Source organism: Pan troglodytes, chromosome 7 (genome assembly GCF_028858775.2).
Source record: "Pan troglodytes isolate AG18354 chromosome 7, NHGRI_mPanTro3-v2.0_pri, whole genome shotgun sequence".
In the NCBI taxonomy this organism is placed as follows: Eukaryota; Metazoa; Chordata; class Mammalia; order Primates; family Hominidae; genus Pan; species Pan troglodytes.
This window is the reverse complement of record NC_072405.2, coordinates 25,585,456-25,600,893: the sequence shown is the minus strand read 5'-3', so window position 1 is coordinate 25,600,893 and position 15,438 is coordinate 25,585,456. Positions and strand designations below refer to the sequence as shown.

The following is a 15,438-nucleotide window of genomic DNA, read 5'->3' as shown; positions in this document are numbered from 1 at the left end:
TATACAGTCTCATCACTTGGCTGTGATGAGAGGTTCTGCCTTTTTACAGCCATTCTTTGTGACTCTTTGCGGATCGTGTGTTTTCTAGGCAGTGTCAGAGGAAGGGGCAAGTGTGCTTGTACACTGTTCTGATGGCTGGGACAGGACCGCTCAGGTGTGCTCGGTGGCAAGCCTGCTGCTGGACCCTCACTACCGGACTCTGAAGGGCTTCATGGTGAGTGTGGCCCCTGGGCGATTCCCACAGGCGGTGCCTTGACCAGGAATGGACCCGTTTTTACAACTACTGGCAACTGCTGTTTTCTTGCCAGCATTATTTTTCTTTTAGTAGCTCAGCAAGATTAAAGGGGAACAGATCAGATAGGCTTGGAATAAAGAGATGAATTTCTGGGATATTGAAACCATTTCAAGTCAATGCTACTGAATGAGTTTTGGGGCAAATATAAAATATATTTGGTAGTTTGTAAGACAGTTTTATATATCATTTGCTCATAAGTATTTCAAGTTTGAGGTAACGTGAATATGTAACAGAAGACTTTTTAGAAAAAATATTTTGGGAAGAAATTTTCTATATTGTGTATGCCAAAAGTCCTTGGTAGGAAAAACTGTTTTCACTTCCAGGGTATGTTTTTTAAGTAGTCCTTCACACCCCTGGATAAGAATGCTGAAAATTTCACAGCCTTTTGTTGTTGTTGTTCTTTGCTGAAATGACGAGTATATCCTGTAGAGTTTGAGCTTTTTAGGTGGGCATCAAATGTAACATGTTGCTTTCAACTACAGAGTATTGTATATAGTTGCCTGGGATGGTGAAGTTTTCACTAATCTGGTATAAGTTCCTTAAAATGAATTAACCTCTTAACCATGATTTGGTAGAAAGTGCTTCAGTGAATCATGAATCCGTGCTACAGAAGATGCTGACAAAGGAGTCCTAATGGAATATCTTTACTGCTGGGTCTCCATTATTGAGTAATATCAGCAACACCCTCGGACAAGAGCGAAGAGGCAGGCTCCCTCTCTGGGATGTTTTTCTTTTTTTGGAAGTGTCTGAGAACTTCCAATTACCTGTGATAGCATTGACACCTCAAAGTGATATCCTTGCTTCAGATCCCTGCTGGACTGAGGTCAGGAGGGCTGGATTGCTTCATTTGCATTTGGAGAGTAAAGAGGTTGCCAGTCACACACTGCCCTTAGGCTCTTCTCCTGCACACGTGTTTCCATCATCAACTCGTTCTCATTGTGCCCCATTAAACTTTCAACCCAAAGAAAATGTCTCGAGTTGTCAAGAACAGACTTCCACTAGTTCATATTTCTTTGTAAGGGGAAATCTCTGGCCACTTTAAAGCACTGGGGATATTGATCAGACTATCCGTATTACTTGACTGAACACTTTTTAAAATCCAGGCTGGGTGTGGTAGCTCACACCTGTAATCCCAGCATTTTGGGAGGTTAAGGAGGGAGGATTGCTGGAGCCCCAGAGTTTGAGACCAGCCTGGGCAACATGGCGAGACCTCGTCTCTATAAAAAATTTAAAAAAAATTAGCGAGGTGTGGTAGAGCCCACCTGTGGTCCCAGCTACTTGGGCTGAGGTGGGAGGATCGCTCGAGCTCAGGAGGTCAAGGGTGTAGTGAGCCATGATCTCATCACTGCACTCCAGCCTACGTGGCCGAGTGAGATCCTGTCTCAAAAATAAATTTTAAAATATAAAACAATATAAAATACAAAACCAAAATAAATACTTAAAAATAATAATCTGGACTGCCTCAGACTTAGAAATTCATGTTAACCCTAATTTCAAAGCAGGGCTGAAGCTCTGAATATACCCCAAACACCATCATTTTAGAATTCTTATAATGTGTAGAAAAGATCACTGAAAAACTTCCCAATTGTTTTTGTAAAGAGGTTGGTAATTTACATTACACTGAGAGGCAGCATCACACATTGGTTGAGATAGGGTTTGAAGTGGAGAGAGCTGGGCTGTGAAGTGGTGTCTCCTTCCTAGTAGCATGATCTGGGGCGAATATGAAACCTCTTTCCTTCAGTTTCCCCTTCTAAAAGAGTGAGAATACCTATCCTACATTTAGAGATCATACATAAAGCAATGTGAACAGTGCCTGGCACACAGGAAGCATTCAGCGGGTGGGGTTCCTGCATTTTTATACATCCATTTCCACTCACTGTTCCTATGGATGACCTTCAACTTTGCCTTTGCCATGTGCATCTCTGTATGGGTGGATAATGCCTGTTCATGCATTTGCAGGTTACTCGAGGGTGGGGACTTCTGCAAGTGCCTCTGAATTCCTCAACATTATTGGTTGTGTGGTCTCTTATTTTTCGTTTGCTTCTCTGCGAGATATTTGTATTCTTTCTTGTGTAGGTATTAATTGAAAAGGACTGGATTTCCTTTGGTCATAAGTTTAATCACCGGTAAGTAATATTTAAGACTGTTTTGAATGTTTAGAATAAAAGCACTGTTTCTGAAAATTTCAATTGAATATTTAGGGGAAAATCGTCTTGTTTTTTGAGTGTCTCTTATTCAGAAAGCTTAAATTTTGTTGTATATGTCATATCATAGATAAATGAAGTTATAACTGATTCCTTTTGGTAACAGTTGGGCAGAACTAACTAATGTTAACTTGTTCAAGAAGAGACAGAGAATGCTTGTTCATTGTCTTAGTGAGGATCAGCCTTCCCTTCCTCCTGCCATTTGCATGTGACTTACTAAATTATTCCATTTTAGAAGTCCAGAGATTCACTTTAGTCTGCAAGTTGTGAACTGCCCGTGGAACAGTTTCTCTTTGATCTTCTATAGTCCTAAGGCATTTGTATCGGAGTGCAGTTTGTCCCAGATGTCTCTGGAGTGGTGATGAAGGCTTCAGAACCAGACATATCCAACTCCAGATCCAGGCCATGGTATTCACTGTCTGGCCTTGGACGTCTGTGCTGTCTGACCTTTGGTCTCTCATCTGTGGAATGGGGATGCCAAAGCTGTTGTTTTGGGAGTCACCAGCCTCCTTTTGTCAGTGTTGATGCCTGTATTGTGTTCTGGTGTTCTCTACTCTTGGAATCTTGAATTGTATAGCTGTACTTAGTTTAGTCTTTGGTGATAAAATTTAAATTTAGGCAGCAAGTTTCATTAGTTTGATATATATTTTCAGAAGTTTTACTGTGTTTTCTTAAAATTCTAAATGCATGCAACTGCTCAAGTATATTTTTGTAGTTTTTTGCTTTTAGCATTAATTGATCACTAATTCTGTGATTTTCAGGAATTCTATTTTTCTAATTTTTTCCAGGAAAGCATAGGAATTCCATTTACCAATGAGAAAATTAAAGCCCTCAATTAGATAAACTTCTTAACATGGCATTATTTTCAGTTTGGGGTTCTATTAATATTACATGCTAGGCAGTTAGGATCTCCAAGATAGGAGACAGATGACAGAGAGAATATGGAAATGACTGAAGATCAGCTAGATAATTGTTTGATAAGGAAAAAATACGTTAATATTAGGCAACCTTTTTTTTGATTTTCAGTAAAGTTTATTTTGAAATAATTCTGAAGCCATAAAAGACTAAAATTCCCTTTATGCAAAAATAAATCATAGTCTCCCATAATGCAATTATTTTTTTCTTCCTCATTTTACTTTATTTTTATTTTTTAATTTTATTATTATTATACTTTAAGTTTTAGGGTACATGTGCACAACGTGCAGGTTTGTTACATATATATACATGTGCCATGTTGGTGTGCTGCACCCATTAACCCGTCATTTAGCATTAGGTATATCTCCTAATGCTATCCCTCCCCCCTCCCGCCACCCCACAACAGTCCCCGGTGTGTGATGTTCCCCTTCCTGTGTCCGTGTGTTCTCATTGTTCAGTTCCCACCTATGAGTGAGAACATGTGGTGTTTGGTTTTTTGTCCTTGCGATAGTTTGCTGAGAATGATGGTTTCCAGTTTCATCCATGTCCCTACAAAGGAAATGAACTCATCGTTTTTTATGGCTGCATAGTATTCCATGGTGTATATGTGCCACATTTTCTTAATCCAGTCTATCGTTGTTGGACATATAGGTTGGTTCCAAGTCTTTGCTATTGTGAATAGTGCCGCTATAAACATACATGTGCATGTGTCTTTATAGCAGCATGATTTATAATCCTTTGGGTATATACCCAGTAATGGGATGGCTGGGTCAAATGGTATTTCTAGTTCTAGATCCCTGAGGAATCGCCACACTGACTTCCACAATGGTTGAACTAGTTTACAGTCCCACCAACAGTGTAAAAGTGTTCCTATTTCTTCACATCCTCTCCAGCACCTGTTGTTTCCTGACTTTAATGATCGCCATTCTAACTGGTGTGAGATGGTACCTCATTGTGGTTTTGATTTGCATTTCTCTGATGGCCAGTGATGATGAGCATTTTTTCATGTGTCTTTTGGCTGCATAAATGTCTTCTTTTGAGAAGTGTCTTTTCATATCCTTTGCCCACTTTTTGATGGGGTTGTTTTTTGCTTGTAAATTTGTTTGAGTTCATTGTAGATTCTGGATTTTAGCCCTTTGTCAGATGAGTAGGTTGCAAAAATTTTCTCCCATTCTGTAGGTTGCCTGTTCACTCTGATGGTAGTTTCTTTTGCTGTGCAGAAGCTCTTTAGTTTAATTAGATCCCATTTGTCAATTTTGTCTTTTGTTGCCATTGCTTTTGGTGTTTTAGACATGAAGTCCTTGCCCATGCCTATGTCCTGAATGGTATTGCCTAGGTTTTCTTCTAGGGTTTTTATAGTTTTAGGTCTAACAATTAAGTCTTTAATCCATCTTGAATTAATTTTTGTATAAGGTGCAAGGAAGGGATCCAGTTTCAGCTTTCTACATATGGCTAGCCTAGGTAACACTTTTTAAAGCTACCAAAGGTGAGAAACTGTAACATCTGAGAAGTTTCTAGACAATTTCCAATGTTCCCACTCTTGGGAAAACTCTAAAACTGATCATTGCTCATTTCTCTTCCTCAAGGTGATGATCTCTTACTAACACGGGGTTCTATATTGTTATTTTGTCTTTGATGACACCAAAACATCCTTTTGGATTCTCTGTAAAACTCACACAATAGTGTAAAGGGCTAAGGAGTCTTCATTTTAAAATCAATACACATTTGAGGAAGACGAGTCTGATGTGCTCTTGAAAAGCAAAGCAATGGGAGATAAAAGAAAAATACATGTGGAATCTGTGGTCACATGGAAATAAATCACGTGATAAGCTTTAACTGCTTTAGGAATGGGAATATTCTTGGCAACTTGGGAAACCACTATTTTTTTTTTCAAGTTGTCTTTTTCCTCATCCCTTCCCAACAAAACAGCGCAAAAAATGAAGAGCCTTAAAGTTGTTTGGACATTTCTTCTCACCCGCTCATAAAGTGCAACATTTATTTTAAAAGTTCTAATGTACTTTTAAGGAATGAATTTAAAAATGCCCTTTTTCTGTGGAAAGTGTCTTTGAATTTTATTTCTTGCACTAACACTTTCTTTTGTAACTATAATGTGAACACATCCCTTCTATCCAGACCGTCACTACAAAGTTGCTCTGGAAATTTGAATTTAAAATCTTAACTTTTCTACCTTTTTTGTCATTCCAAGTTTGTAAGATAAGATTTACTTAGGAACTAGGGTTGCTTTTATGGTTGTTTTTGCATTTATGGCTTTGTAATTTAAAAATAAATCTGCCTTAAAAAGTCTCTAATGCTTTGTTTTATAGATATGGCAATCTAGATGGTGACCCAAAAGAAATCTCTCCAGTTATTGACCAGTTCATTGAGTGTGTTTGGCAGTTAATGGAACAATTTCCCTGTGCCTTTGAGTTCAATGAGAGGTTTTTGATTCACATTCAACATCACATTTATTCCTGCCAGTTTGGAAACTTCCTATGTAACAGCCAAAAGGAGAGACGAGAACTCAAGTAAGTGTTTTGGTGTTTAACTTTTATTTAAAGATTTTGATGACTGATAATTTTAGGTGGCCTTTCATAATTTTGAAGACTTTTTTCATTTAGTCACATACCTATGCTGACAGATTAGTTTTATTTTCTTTTTCCTGGTGTCATTTCATAAATGGTTTAAATGTCATCAACTGACAGATAAATAGTTTCATTTTTTCCTTCAGTTTCTGCCTGATAGACAGCTTGACAGACTTGATGCATGAATATCGAAAGGGAATTTTCTGGAGTCAAAAAAGTGGTTTTTGCATTTAAAAGGAAAAGGTTAGATATCTTTGGTGGCTATGCTACCATAATAAAAATTGCAAATTTAATTGGGAAAGCAAATATAAAGGCCAGAATTCATTCAGATTAAAACTGTATTGATTTATCCAAGGGTAAAAGTAGATAAAATGTGGACTTTAAAATAAGTGATAGTAAAAAACTTACAACAAAGTGATTTAGGCAGTATACACGAGAGAACATTTTTTAAATTTTCATAAAATGAAATGGTTTTAACTATGGTGTATACAACATTATCAGATTTAATTTGGGGAATGATCAGTTCAAATGAAATGGACTCATAAAGAAAATTAATTTTTGTAGTGGATACTAGTTTGTTTTCTCTAAGGAAGCTCAAGTGTGAGTCCATGGAGATGGAGATGATTTAGAAGGAGCAGAGTTGTATCCTTTAGGGTCACCTGTTTTCTTGTACCTGACTAGCCAATTCTAACAGTATCTGCTTGGGTCTGAATATGGCTTTTCCACTTACTAGCTATAGGACTTTGGGAAACCACTTATTCTCTCTATTCCTCAGTTTCTTCATCTGTAAATTAGACATATCTCACAGCAACTCAATGAGGATTAAATGAGAGAAAACATGTGAAACATTTAGAATAGGGTCTGACAAATTATAAATGTCCAATGACTGTTTGGGGGAAAAAACTCCCCCCAAAAGAACAGCTTAACACACACACACACACACACACACACACACACACACACACACACACACACTATTTGGGGGAAAAAACTCCCCCCAAAAGAACAGCTTAACACACACACACACACACACACACACACACACACGAATCGAACACCTTGTCAAGGCCAGTACAGATGGTGGTGAAGTTGAGATTATTACAGTGTTCTCCCTCTATACCATGAAGTCACCAAGATGATACATTTACCTGCTATCGAACAGACACGTGGTTTTCAGGTAACAATTATTAGTTCCTTTCCAGCATTAATATAACATATCTACTGTGTGTAAGCACCAAAATAGGTCATTTATAGACTTATTTTCTTTATAACAGGATTCAAGAAAGAACATACTCATTATGGGCTCACCTGTGGAAGAATCGGGCCGACTACCTGAATCCTCTGTTTAGAGCTGATCACAGCCAGACTCAGGGAACCCTTCATCTCCCTACAACACCATGTAACTTCATGTACAAGTATGTAAATCCTTGGTAACTTTGTAGCTATGGTATGAACTTGGATTCTGGTACCGTTTAACATTCAGAGGTCAAAGTGTATGACACTGATCTTTGAGGCTTTTATTGGACACAAAAGACACCAGAGGGAGATGCTTGAATATCTGATCTGGTATTTTTGCCAGTGACTCCTCTGCCTCTTTATTCCTCCTAAATGTGGAATTTTCTTCAGGAGGTGATGTTTTATAATAATGGTATCATAAAAAGGTTAAGTTCCAATTTATTTTTTTAAAAGCAAATGAAAGAGAATAATGCAAATGCCTTAAGTCAAATGTGGAATCACAAGTTTCAACAGTGATCATGACGTGTTAAGGTTGGAGCAAAAATAATTGTGGTTTTTTGCCGTTAAACAACAAAAAGGCAAAAACCGCAATTAATTTTGCACTAACATAATAGGTTGCCTTTTTGTCTCCACTGAATTAAGTCCTACTGGAAGTACTTCCCTTGTGGAAATTACGTTAAGATTGTATGTACTGGCCGAGGCGGGTGGATCACCCTAGGTCAGGAGTTCAAGACCAGCCTGGCCAACGTGGCGAGACCCCGTCTCTACTAAAAATACAAAAATTAGCTGGGCATGGTGGTGGGTGCCTGTAATCCTAGCTACTCGGGAGGCTGAGACAGGAGAATCACTTGAACCAGGGAGGAGGAGGTTGCGGTGAGCCGAGATCGTTGCACTCCAGCCTGGGCAACAAGAGCAAAACTCCATCTCAAAAAAAAAAAAAAAAAAAAAAGATTGTATGTATGGGGAGGATGGGGAGAGCAGGGTGGCATCCTACAAGTTCTACTAGGTATGTGCTAGATACGTATGTTTTTTCCTTTGGCTTCCTTGTTAGGCTTGTATAATGTGAAAAAACTCAAAGGTCAGCAACATCAAAAGACTCATGCAGAATAAACAGAAACCCCATCTCTTTCTTCCTACTCACTCCTGACACAGACTTGATGGCTTTTCTCCCTGTATAGATTTCGTTTCTCAAGGTTTTTTTTCTTAATTATTTCAATCTAATTATCTTCTCAGAATTTATAGCAGAATATTCTATCATACTAAACAAAAGCCTCCATAGTGCATGTAAAACAAGTTTTAAGAGCTGTTGAGATATGACCAGTTGGATTGCAACTAATTTATTATTAACAGCTAGTCAACACATATTTTATTGAGGATCAAACACTGTTCTGGGCACTGCAGATAAAACAATGACACCAAGTCCTTGCCCTCAAAGTACTTACTTATCTACATAAATAAAATAGTGATTCTAAGGGTAACTCTATGATAACACCATTTTTCTCATTTGCACTCCAGTTGCTTTTTTGTGTAGGATAAAAAGGGATTTATTGGTCAGGCGTGGTGGCTCCCGCCTGTAATCCAGCACTTTGGGAGGCTGAGGTGGGTGGATCACCTGAGGTCAGGAGTTCATGACCAACCTGACCAACATGGTGAAACCCTGTCTCTACTAAAAAAAATATAAAATTAGGCATGGTGGTGCATGCCTGTAATCCCAGGTACTTGGGAGGCTGAGGCAGGAGAATCGCTTGAACCCGGGAGGTGGAGGTTGCAAGGAGCCGATATCACACCACTGCACTTCGGTTTGGGTGACAAGAGCGAAACTCTGCCATTAAAAAAAAAAAGCGGGGGAGGGGGGAGGTTATTGCCAATGCAAATGTCAACTTTTAGTGGTCGTGATACAAAAGATAAAAGCTGCAAGTTTAAGATTCCCTTTGTAGCTGAAAGATTCTAAATATACAATTTCAAAGTTGAAAACTAAGAGCCATTTTCTTAAAAGGAAATGGTTACATGTACTATTTTAATTTTAGAAAAATGTATTCTGTGCTTTCTAATTCATATATACAGGTAGACTTTTCATAAACTTATTCTCCCCAAAAGCCATTTACTGACCCAAGAAAAAAAACATCAACATGAAATTATTACCTTAAGTAGTGGCTTTTTTGAGGCTGAAATTTGCATTTGGTTATTATTAAGACTGTGGTATCATAGCTACCTTAGAAGACTTGAGGATGTGAATTTTCAGACTGTGATAAGGTGGTATCATGACGCTTTGCCATCCTTTCCAGGTTTTGGAGTGGAATGTATAACCGCTTTGAAAAGGGGATGCAGCCCCGACAATCAGTTACAGATTACCTAATGGCAGTGAAGGAAGAAACTCAGCAGCTAGAGGAAGAACTAGAGGCCCTGGAAGAAGTAAGACATACTTGCTTTGTTAATCTATTTTCTGTGCTTATTTCTTGAAGAGCAAGGCTTCATGAAAGCCTCTTAAGATTCAGTGCAATACAATTATTTCACATTTTTAGTCAGTAGAACACCTGAAACACAACCCCATCCAGGTCAGGACTCAGATAACCGAAGCCCAAGCCTAGGCATTTAATGCATTTCACACATCTGGTTTGTGGCTCAGTTCCACAAATTTTTGGTTGTTCCTTATTTTAGGTCAACTTTTTTGGTTACTGTTATTTGAGAGTAGTAAAATTAATTTTTTTTCTGGAAAGTGTGAAAAAGTAAAAGAATAAAATCAAATATATGTACTTGTAAAAATCTTTCCCCACTTTTAAAAATTATGTTAACTATTATATTAATCTATAATTGGTAAAAGGGGAGACTGACTGTAAAGTCTTATCTTTTGTCTTCTATTAACTTCCCTGTACTTGGACAGGGAGGTTATAATAAAATGCTTTTCCTAATTGGATAACTTTGTTTCCAATGGTACTAATGTAGTTTATGAACATCTTAGTATTCTATTAGTCTATTCTAGCAGTCTGGCTCTTTAAAACTGGCTCTTCCTTATTACAAAGTCAAAATTCCTTAGGCTGGCATTTGAGATTTTCTCTCTTCGGCTTTATTTTCCATGCTAATATTTAATGGTTTCTGCTGCTTGTATACAATTTAGACCTTCCTACCTTTGTGTTTGTCCTCTCACTGTCCCTACTCCTGTCAGGAATGCTTACTATCACCAGCATGTCCAAGTTTAAATCTTTCACAGTCCTGTTGAAATGTTCCTTCCTCCCTGAAACTTACTCTGTTCTCTTCCTTCTAACCTTACCATTTCATCCCTCTTCAAGAACTTTTGCCTTTTTGAAATTCTTACATTGCATGAACTCTGCCTCTCTCTGCTCCACTACTCCATGTTCCTTAAGGCTGGGTCTGTATTTATCTCTGTTCCTCACACTGCCCAGCACAGTGCTTTTGCACATAACCTAAATGAATGGTTTTGAATGAATACATAATACTTGATCTTATAACACCTCCTCTGTTAACATCAAAACATGAAATCTGGTGAAATGTATTCTGAACAACCCAGGTGTCCATGACATGATGAATGGGGAAACAAAATCTGGTATATCCATGTAATGGAATACTGTTCAGCCAGAAAAAGGAATGAAGTACTTGATACATGCTGTACCATGAATGAATTTTGAGAACATAAGCTAAGTGAAGGAAGCCAGATACAAAAATCCACATGTTGTATGATTCCATTCAATTTATATAAAACATCTAGACTAGGCAAATCCATAGAGATAGAAGTTGATCAGTAGTAGCCAGGGGCTGTGGGGAGATAGGAATGGGAAATGACTGCTAATGAGTATGGGGTTTTCTTTCGGCAGGGGAGGTGATGACAGTGTTTTATAATTAGTAGTGATCGTTGCACAACCTTGTGAATATAACTAAAAACCACTGAATTGTATACTTTAAAAGGGTGAGTTTCATGGTAAGTGAATTGTATCTCAGCATAAAAGTTAGATGATAAACACTTCATTCCTGATTTCTAAAAAATGTTTTTTGAGTTCATGGGATGAGACTCATCATTTGAAACCATGTAGGTATAGAAAAGAGGGAGACTAGCGTTCACTGGGTGCTTCAGCTGTGCTATATTGTTTATGATTATAGAAAACCTATGTCAAGGCAGGTATTATCCTTACATTAGAGATAAAGCAGGCCTCACAGATTTTGTCCAAGGTCGTGAAGTCCAGGTTTGAACTCACATCCCTCTGAGTCACATGTTCTTAACATTATACCCACCTGGGAGGTAACAAATGCTAAAGGCATGCATATATAGAAAAAGATAAGTTATTTATGATTTTTCCCCTGAAATTGTTATTTCTTTCTTAGAGGCTGGAAAAAATTCAAAAGGTCCAGTTAAATTGCACTAAGGTGAAGAGTAAGCAAAGTGAGCCCAGCAAGCACTCAGGGTTTTCTACCTCAGACAACAGCATAGCCAACACTCCCCAGGATTACAGTGGGAATATGAAATCATTTCCATCCCGGAGCCCTTCACAAGGCGATGAAGATTCTGCTCTGATTCTAACCCAAGACAATCTGAAAAGTTCAGATCCAGATCTGTCAGCCAACAGTGACCAAGAGTCCGGGGTGGAGGATTTGAGCTGTCGGTCTCCAAGTGGTGGTGAGCATGCACCGAGCGAAGATAGTGGCAAGGACCGGGATTCTGATGAAGCCGTGTTTCTCACTGCCTGAAGTTTCCCTTTGGAGTTCCAAAGTAAAGGACACATAAGCAACACTTCCAAAAACAAGGGAACAAGGTAGTTTATTGTAAAAACAAGAAATGGTGCATGTCATTGAGAACTATTTTAATGCAGCTATGAAAAGGGAAAAAAGTGCCCAGTTCTTGATTTCTTAGATACTGAAGAAGACGTAGTCATTTCATTTATCAAATATAAGGAAAATTATTCACCATTTTGAAGCTCATCCTAGACTATGAAAATTATATTCACTGCAGAGCAATTACTTCTGTCATTACCTGAAGTGATCAGTATCTATCTTCCTTGTCATAGCATGCATCTCTCAAAAAGCCTCCACTCCTTTCCCTCACATCTGTGATCATCATGATTCTTTTAGTTCACTTCCAGATGCATATTTTGTGTTTTCTAAAGCATCTGACATTATCCTCCTTTCTGACCGTCTTATACATATTTCTAAAAACAGGCACATTGGTGAGATGCACCCCTTTTAGTTAATAGATGCATTCCTAAGGAGCTTTTAATTGCTTATCTTTCAGGCATAATCATCACTTTAACTTTTCCTTAGAGCATATATTTTGAATTGTTAGAATAATTTTGTTGCTTTTCTCTGAGATCTATAGTCTGTTTCTCCTCATTTTTTAAAAATGCTAAACCTTGTATCTCACTTTTTCTCTAACACCGATTTAATAGCTAACGAGGTAGAAGCAACATTCATTCTCCTGGTCTTACATATGAATTTAAGTATCAGCTTTCTTGTAATAACCTTTTATTACTATTCTAGAGACTACACTACCGACAGTGTGGGCCAGCCACCAGCCTGATCTCAAAGTATCACATTATAAAGTTAGTAGATAAAACATCTGTGAGTGAAAATCCAGTTTCAAGAACCAGAGAATTGGGTTGTCATGTCTGTTTAATGAAGGGAATAGGTTTTGTAATCTATCATTTTAGAAATTATGTAACTGGCTAATATGGTTTAATTAACCTTAGTAACATCTCATGACCACTGACTGCTAAAAGTTCTGAAAACAATTTTTGTTTTGTTACACTGCACATTTAAGGGAGGGTCCCTCCCCTATCTTATGAGTTAAAAAAGACTTCACTAGGTGACCTAAATTAAACTTAGTGGGGAAAAGTGGCCATGTTTGGACATAAATAAATGGTATTCACACTGTATGGTTTTAATATATTAGTACATTCTAGAATGTAAAAGGATTAAACTTTACAATTTACATCAATATTTTGAATATGTGAAAGGATTAATTTAAACTTTACAATTTACATCAATATTTTGAATATCTGATTTTTTTTATGGGAGAATTACTACATTTCGTTGAAATGAGGACGAGGGCAAGAAAGCAACATTGCTGATCTCTCTAGTATGAAAGATTTGGAGGGAGTGTTGCAATATATATAAATGAAAACATTTAATTGTGTTCATCATATTTAAAAATAGAATATATTAGAGAACTGTGATTTAAAAGTACTGTTAATGTAAAAAATAAAGCAAGTGTAATTAATTCTTTCAGAATATAAAATTTGGGCATTCTCTGCTGAGCAGTTCCCAAATTAAGTACAAGGAATGTTTATTCATTTTCTGCAGTATACTATATGTAATAGGGAATACCTTGCTAAAATAAAACTTAGGATATAGTGGTAATGGCTTTCACATTTTTATAACAACTCACTTCACAACCTTCTTGGAGCTGTCCACTCTTAGAAACTCTGTTGCCTAATATTGAGGATGTGGCTTTAATTTCTTCCATTTGACAGTGTATGTCTATAAAAACAATAAACATTTTTTAAAAAATGACAAAGTATCTATGCCAAACAGCACTATGCTTTTATTTGAAAAGCAAATAGTATAAATATTTGATGTTTTAAAATGTAGTTTTTTTAATATGACAACTTCCATATCAGAGTCATAAACTTTTAGTCCCCTCAACTTTTTTACAAGACATTATAATTTATGTAACATGTTCGTCTACTTATTAGAAGTTAACCTAGCACTGAGATTTATATAAAAGGTTACATTTATTGCTTATTAAAACTTAACTTTACTGTACTTTCACAGATTCTTCAAAGAGCATGGCTAACCCAACAAGACTAAAATATCCCCAACAAGACTAAAATATCTAATAATCAAACATTAATCAGGAAGTGTTTTATTGAGAGCAGTGGTTTAAAGCATAGGGAATAATCCAGTATAAAACTGATTAGAGGCATATTACTTCCCAATTAGTAATATGTAGAATGCAAGTAATTTATTTTTTAAAGTTGATATGAAATAGGTAAGAATTTTGACCATGACCCAGCAAATCAGTAACTGAGCTTTTTATAGAATGGAAGGTGATGATCAGAGACAGAAACCATAGAATAAATTTTTATTCTTTAAGAGCACATTAGTTTACTTTCTTCTCCTAAAAATGAATCTGAGCTGTCCTTCAATTTAAGCATATATATGTGTCAAGCACCCTCTATTCTGATATAAATTTCCTAGTCTCAATTTATGCCTAGAAATTTCTTTCAACTTTGAAGTGGGTCTCTTTAGTTTATATCTCACTGATTTAGAATTTTCTTCTATTTTAAGATATTAACGTTTAAATCTCTACCTATGACAAATTCGTACACTGATTAGCCTAGTAACTCCTAAGTATTCCTCTATAATTCTGATTTCTATCTCATCTTGTAAAATCAGAATACAAACTTTCACATGCATTTCATTTTTCCTGTGGCACTGCTTCTCCGATGTGACCAATTTTTATGAAGAAAATATATAGCCATAAAATTATTAGAAAAAATGGTCACTTAATCTCTGTTGCAAAAACAGAACCCACATTCATACGGGCATATTCAAATGCAGATTCTTTTCATCGTGGGTGACATATATAACCTTTATGTAAACTGATTTGTCTATTTGTTAAATGCAGATAACTGATCACACTGCTCTGTTTCATGACTGGGTTGTAACAAGGTTATCCAATGAATGGTATAGAATGAAACTGGGATAGTTCAACTTTAAAGAATAAAAAACACTGAGATGAACTACTCATGTGATTATGTAGAACATATTTACTCTGTAAGAAAATGTTTCTTTTTTTTCTGTTTTTCTGGTGAAAAGGAAAGTAGATAAGCATCTAAACAATGTTTATCTTTGTATAGTATTTCCACAATGCCTTATTCCTAGTAGGTACTTAATAAAATAGATATAGATCAAATGAATTAATCAAATGAAGGGCTGTGGTATGCTCCTCCCTTGTTATGGGATACACCTACCTGGTTTCTAGGAACCTGATTGTTGGCAAAAGATTGAGACTGTTATATCTCCCATTGCTGTAACTGCTGGGAAAATTAAGCTCTGGTGGCCAGTGCAGTATAAGGAAAGGTTTCTGAATACCCAAAAGACTATCATAAATTTGAAACACTCTTACCTCAGTTATCTACAAATCAGGAGTAATAATTAATTATTCCTTCCTCATCTGGTCATTTTGAAGCTTTAACAG

The 15,438-nt window shown here is 36.8% G+C and overlaps 2 protein-coding genes across 15 annotated transcripts in view; one reads left to right on the top strand and one right to left on the bottom strand.

Moving 5' to 3' along the window:
• MTMR7 (myotubularin related protein 7) overlaps nt 1-15,166 on the top strand; it is a 115,466-nt gene extending 100,300 nt beyond the window's left edge. The window contains exons 9-14 of the mRNA XM_016959125.4: nt 89-214; nt 2,372-2,421; nt 5,739-5,939; nt 7,271-7,411; nt 9,518-9,644; nt 11,568-15,166. Of these exons, the coding sequence (XP_016814614.2) occupies nt 89-214; nt 2,372-2,421; nt 5,739-5,939; nt 7,271-7,411; nt 9,518-9,644; nt 11,568-11,930 (1,008 nt within the window). The 3' untranslated portion in view covers nt 11,931-15,166. The remainder of the gene's footprint in view (nt 1-88; nt 215-2,371; nt 2,422-5,738; nt 5,940-7,270; nt 7,412-9,517; nt 9,645-11,567) is intronic.
• Nucleotides 8,569-15,438, bottom strand: part of VPS37A (VPS37A subunit of ESCRT-I) — a 56,293-nt gene continuing 49,423 nt past the window's right edge. For 4 of the 14 annotated variants that reach the window (XR_010159220.1, XR_001720049.3, XR_010159218.1 and 1 more), the window contains 2 exons: nt 13,624-13,715; nt 8,569-11,937 (listed from right to left, as the gene is read on the bottom strand). The gene's annotated coding sequence lies outside the window, so the exon portion shown is untranslated. Of the gene's footprint in view, nt 11,938-11,974; nt 13,716-15,438 lie in introns of those variants that run through there. The other 10 variants (XM_063816177.1, XM_016959127.4, XM_063816180.1 and 7 more) reach the window with 6 other exon arrangements.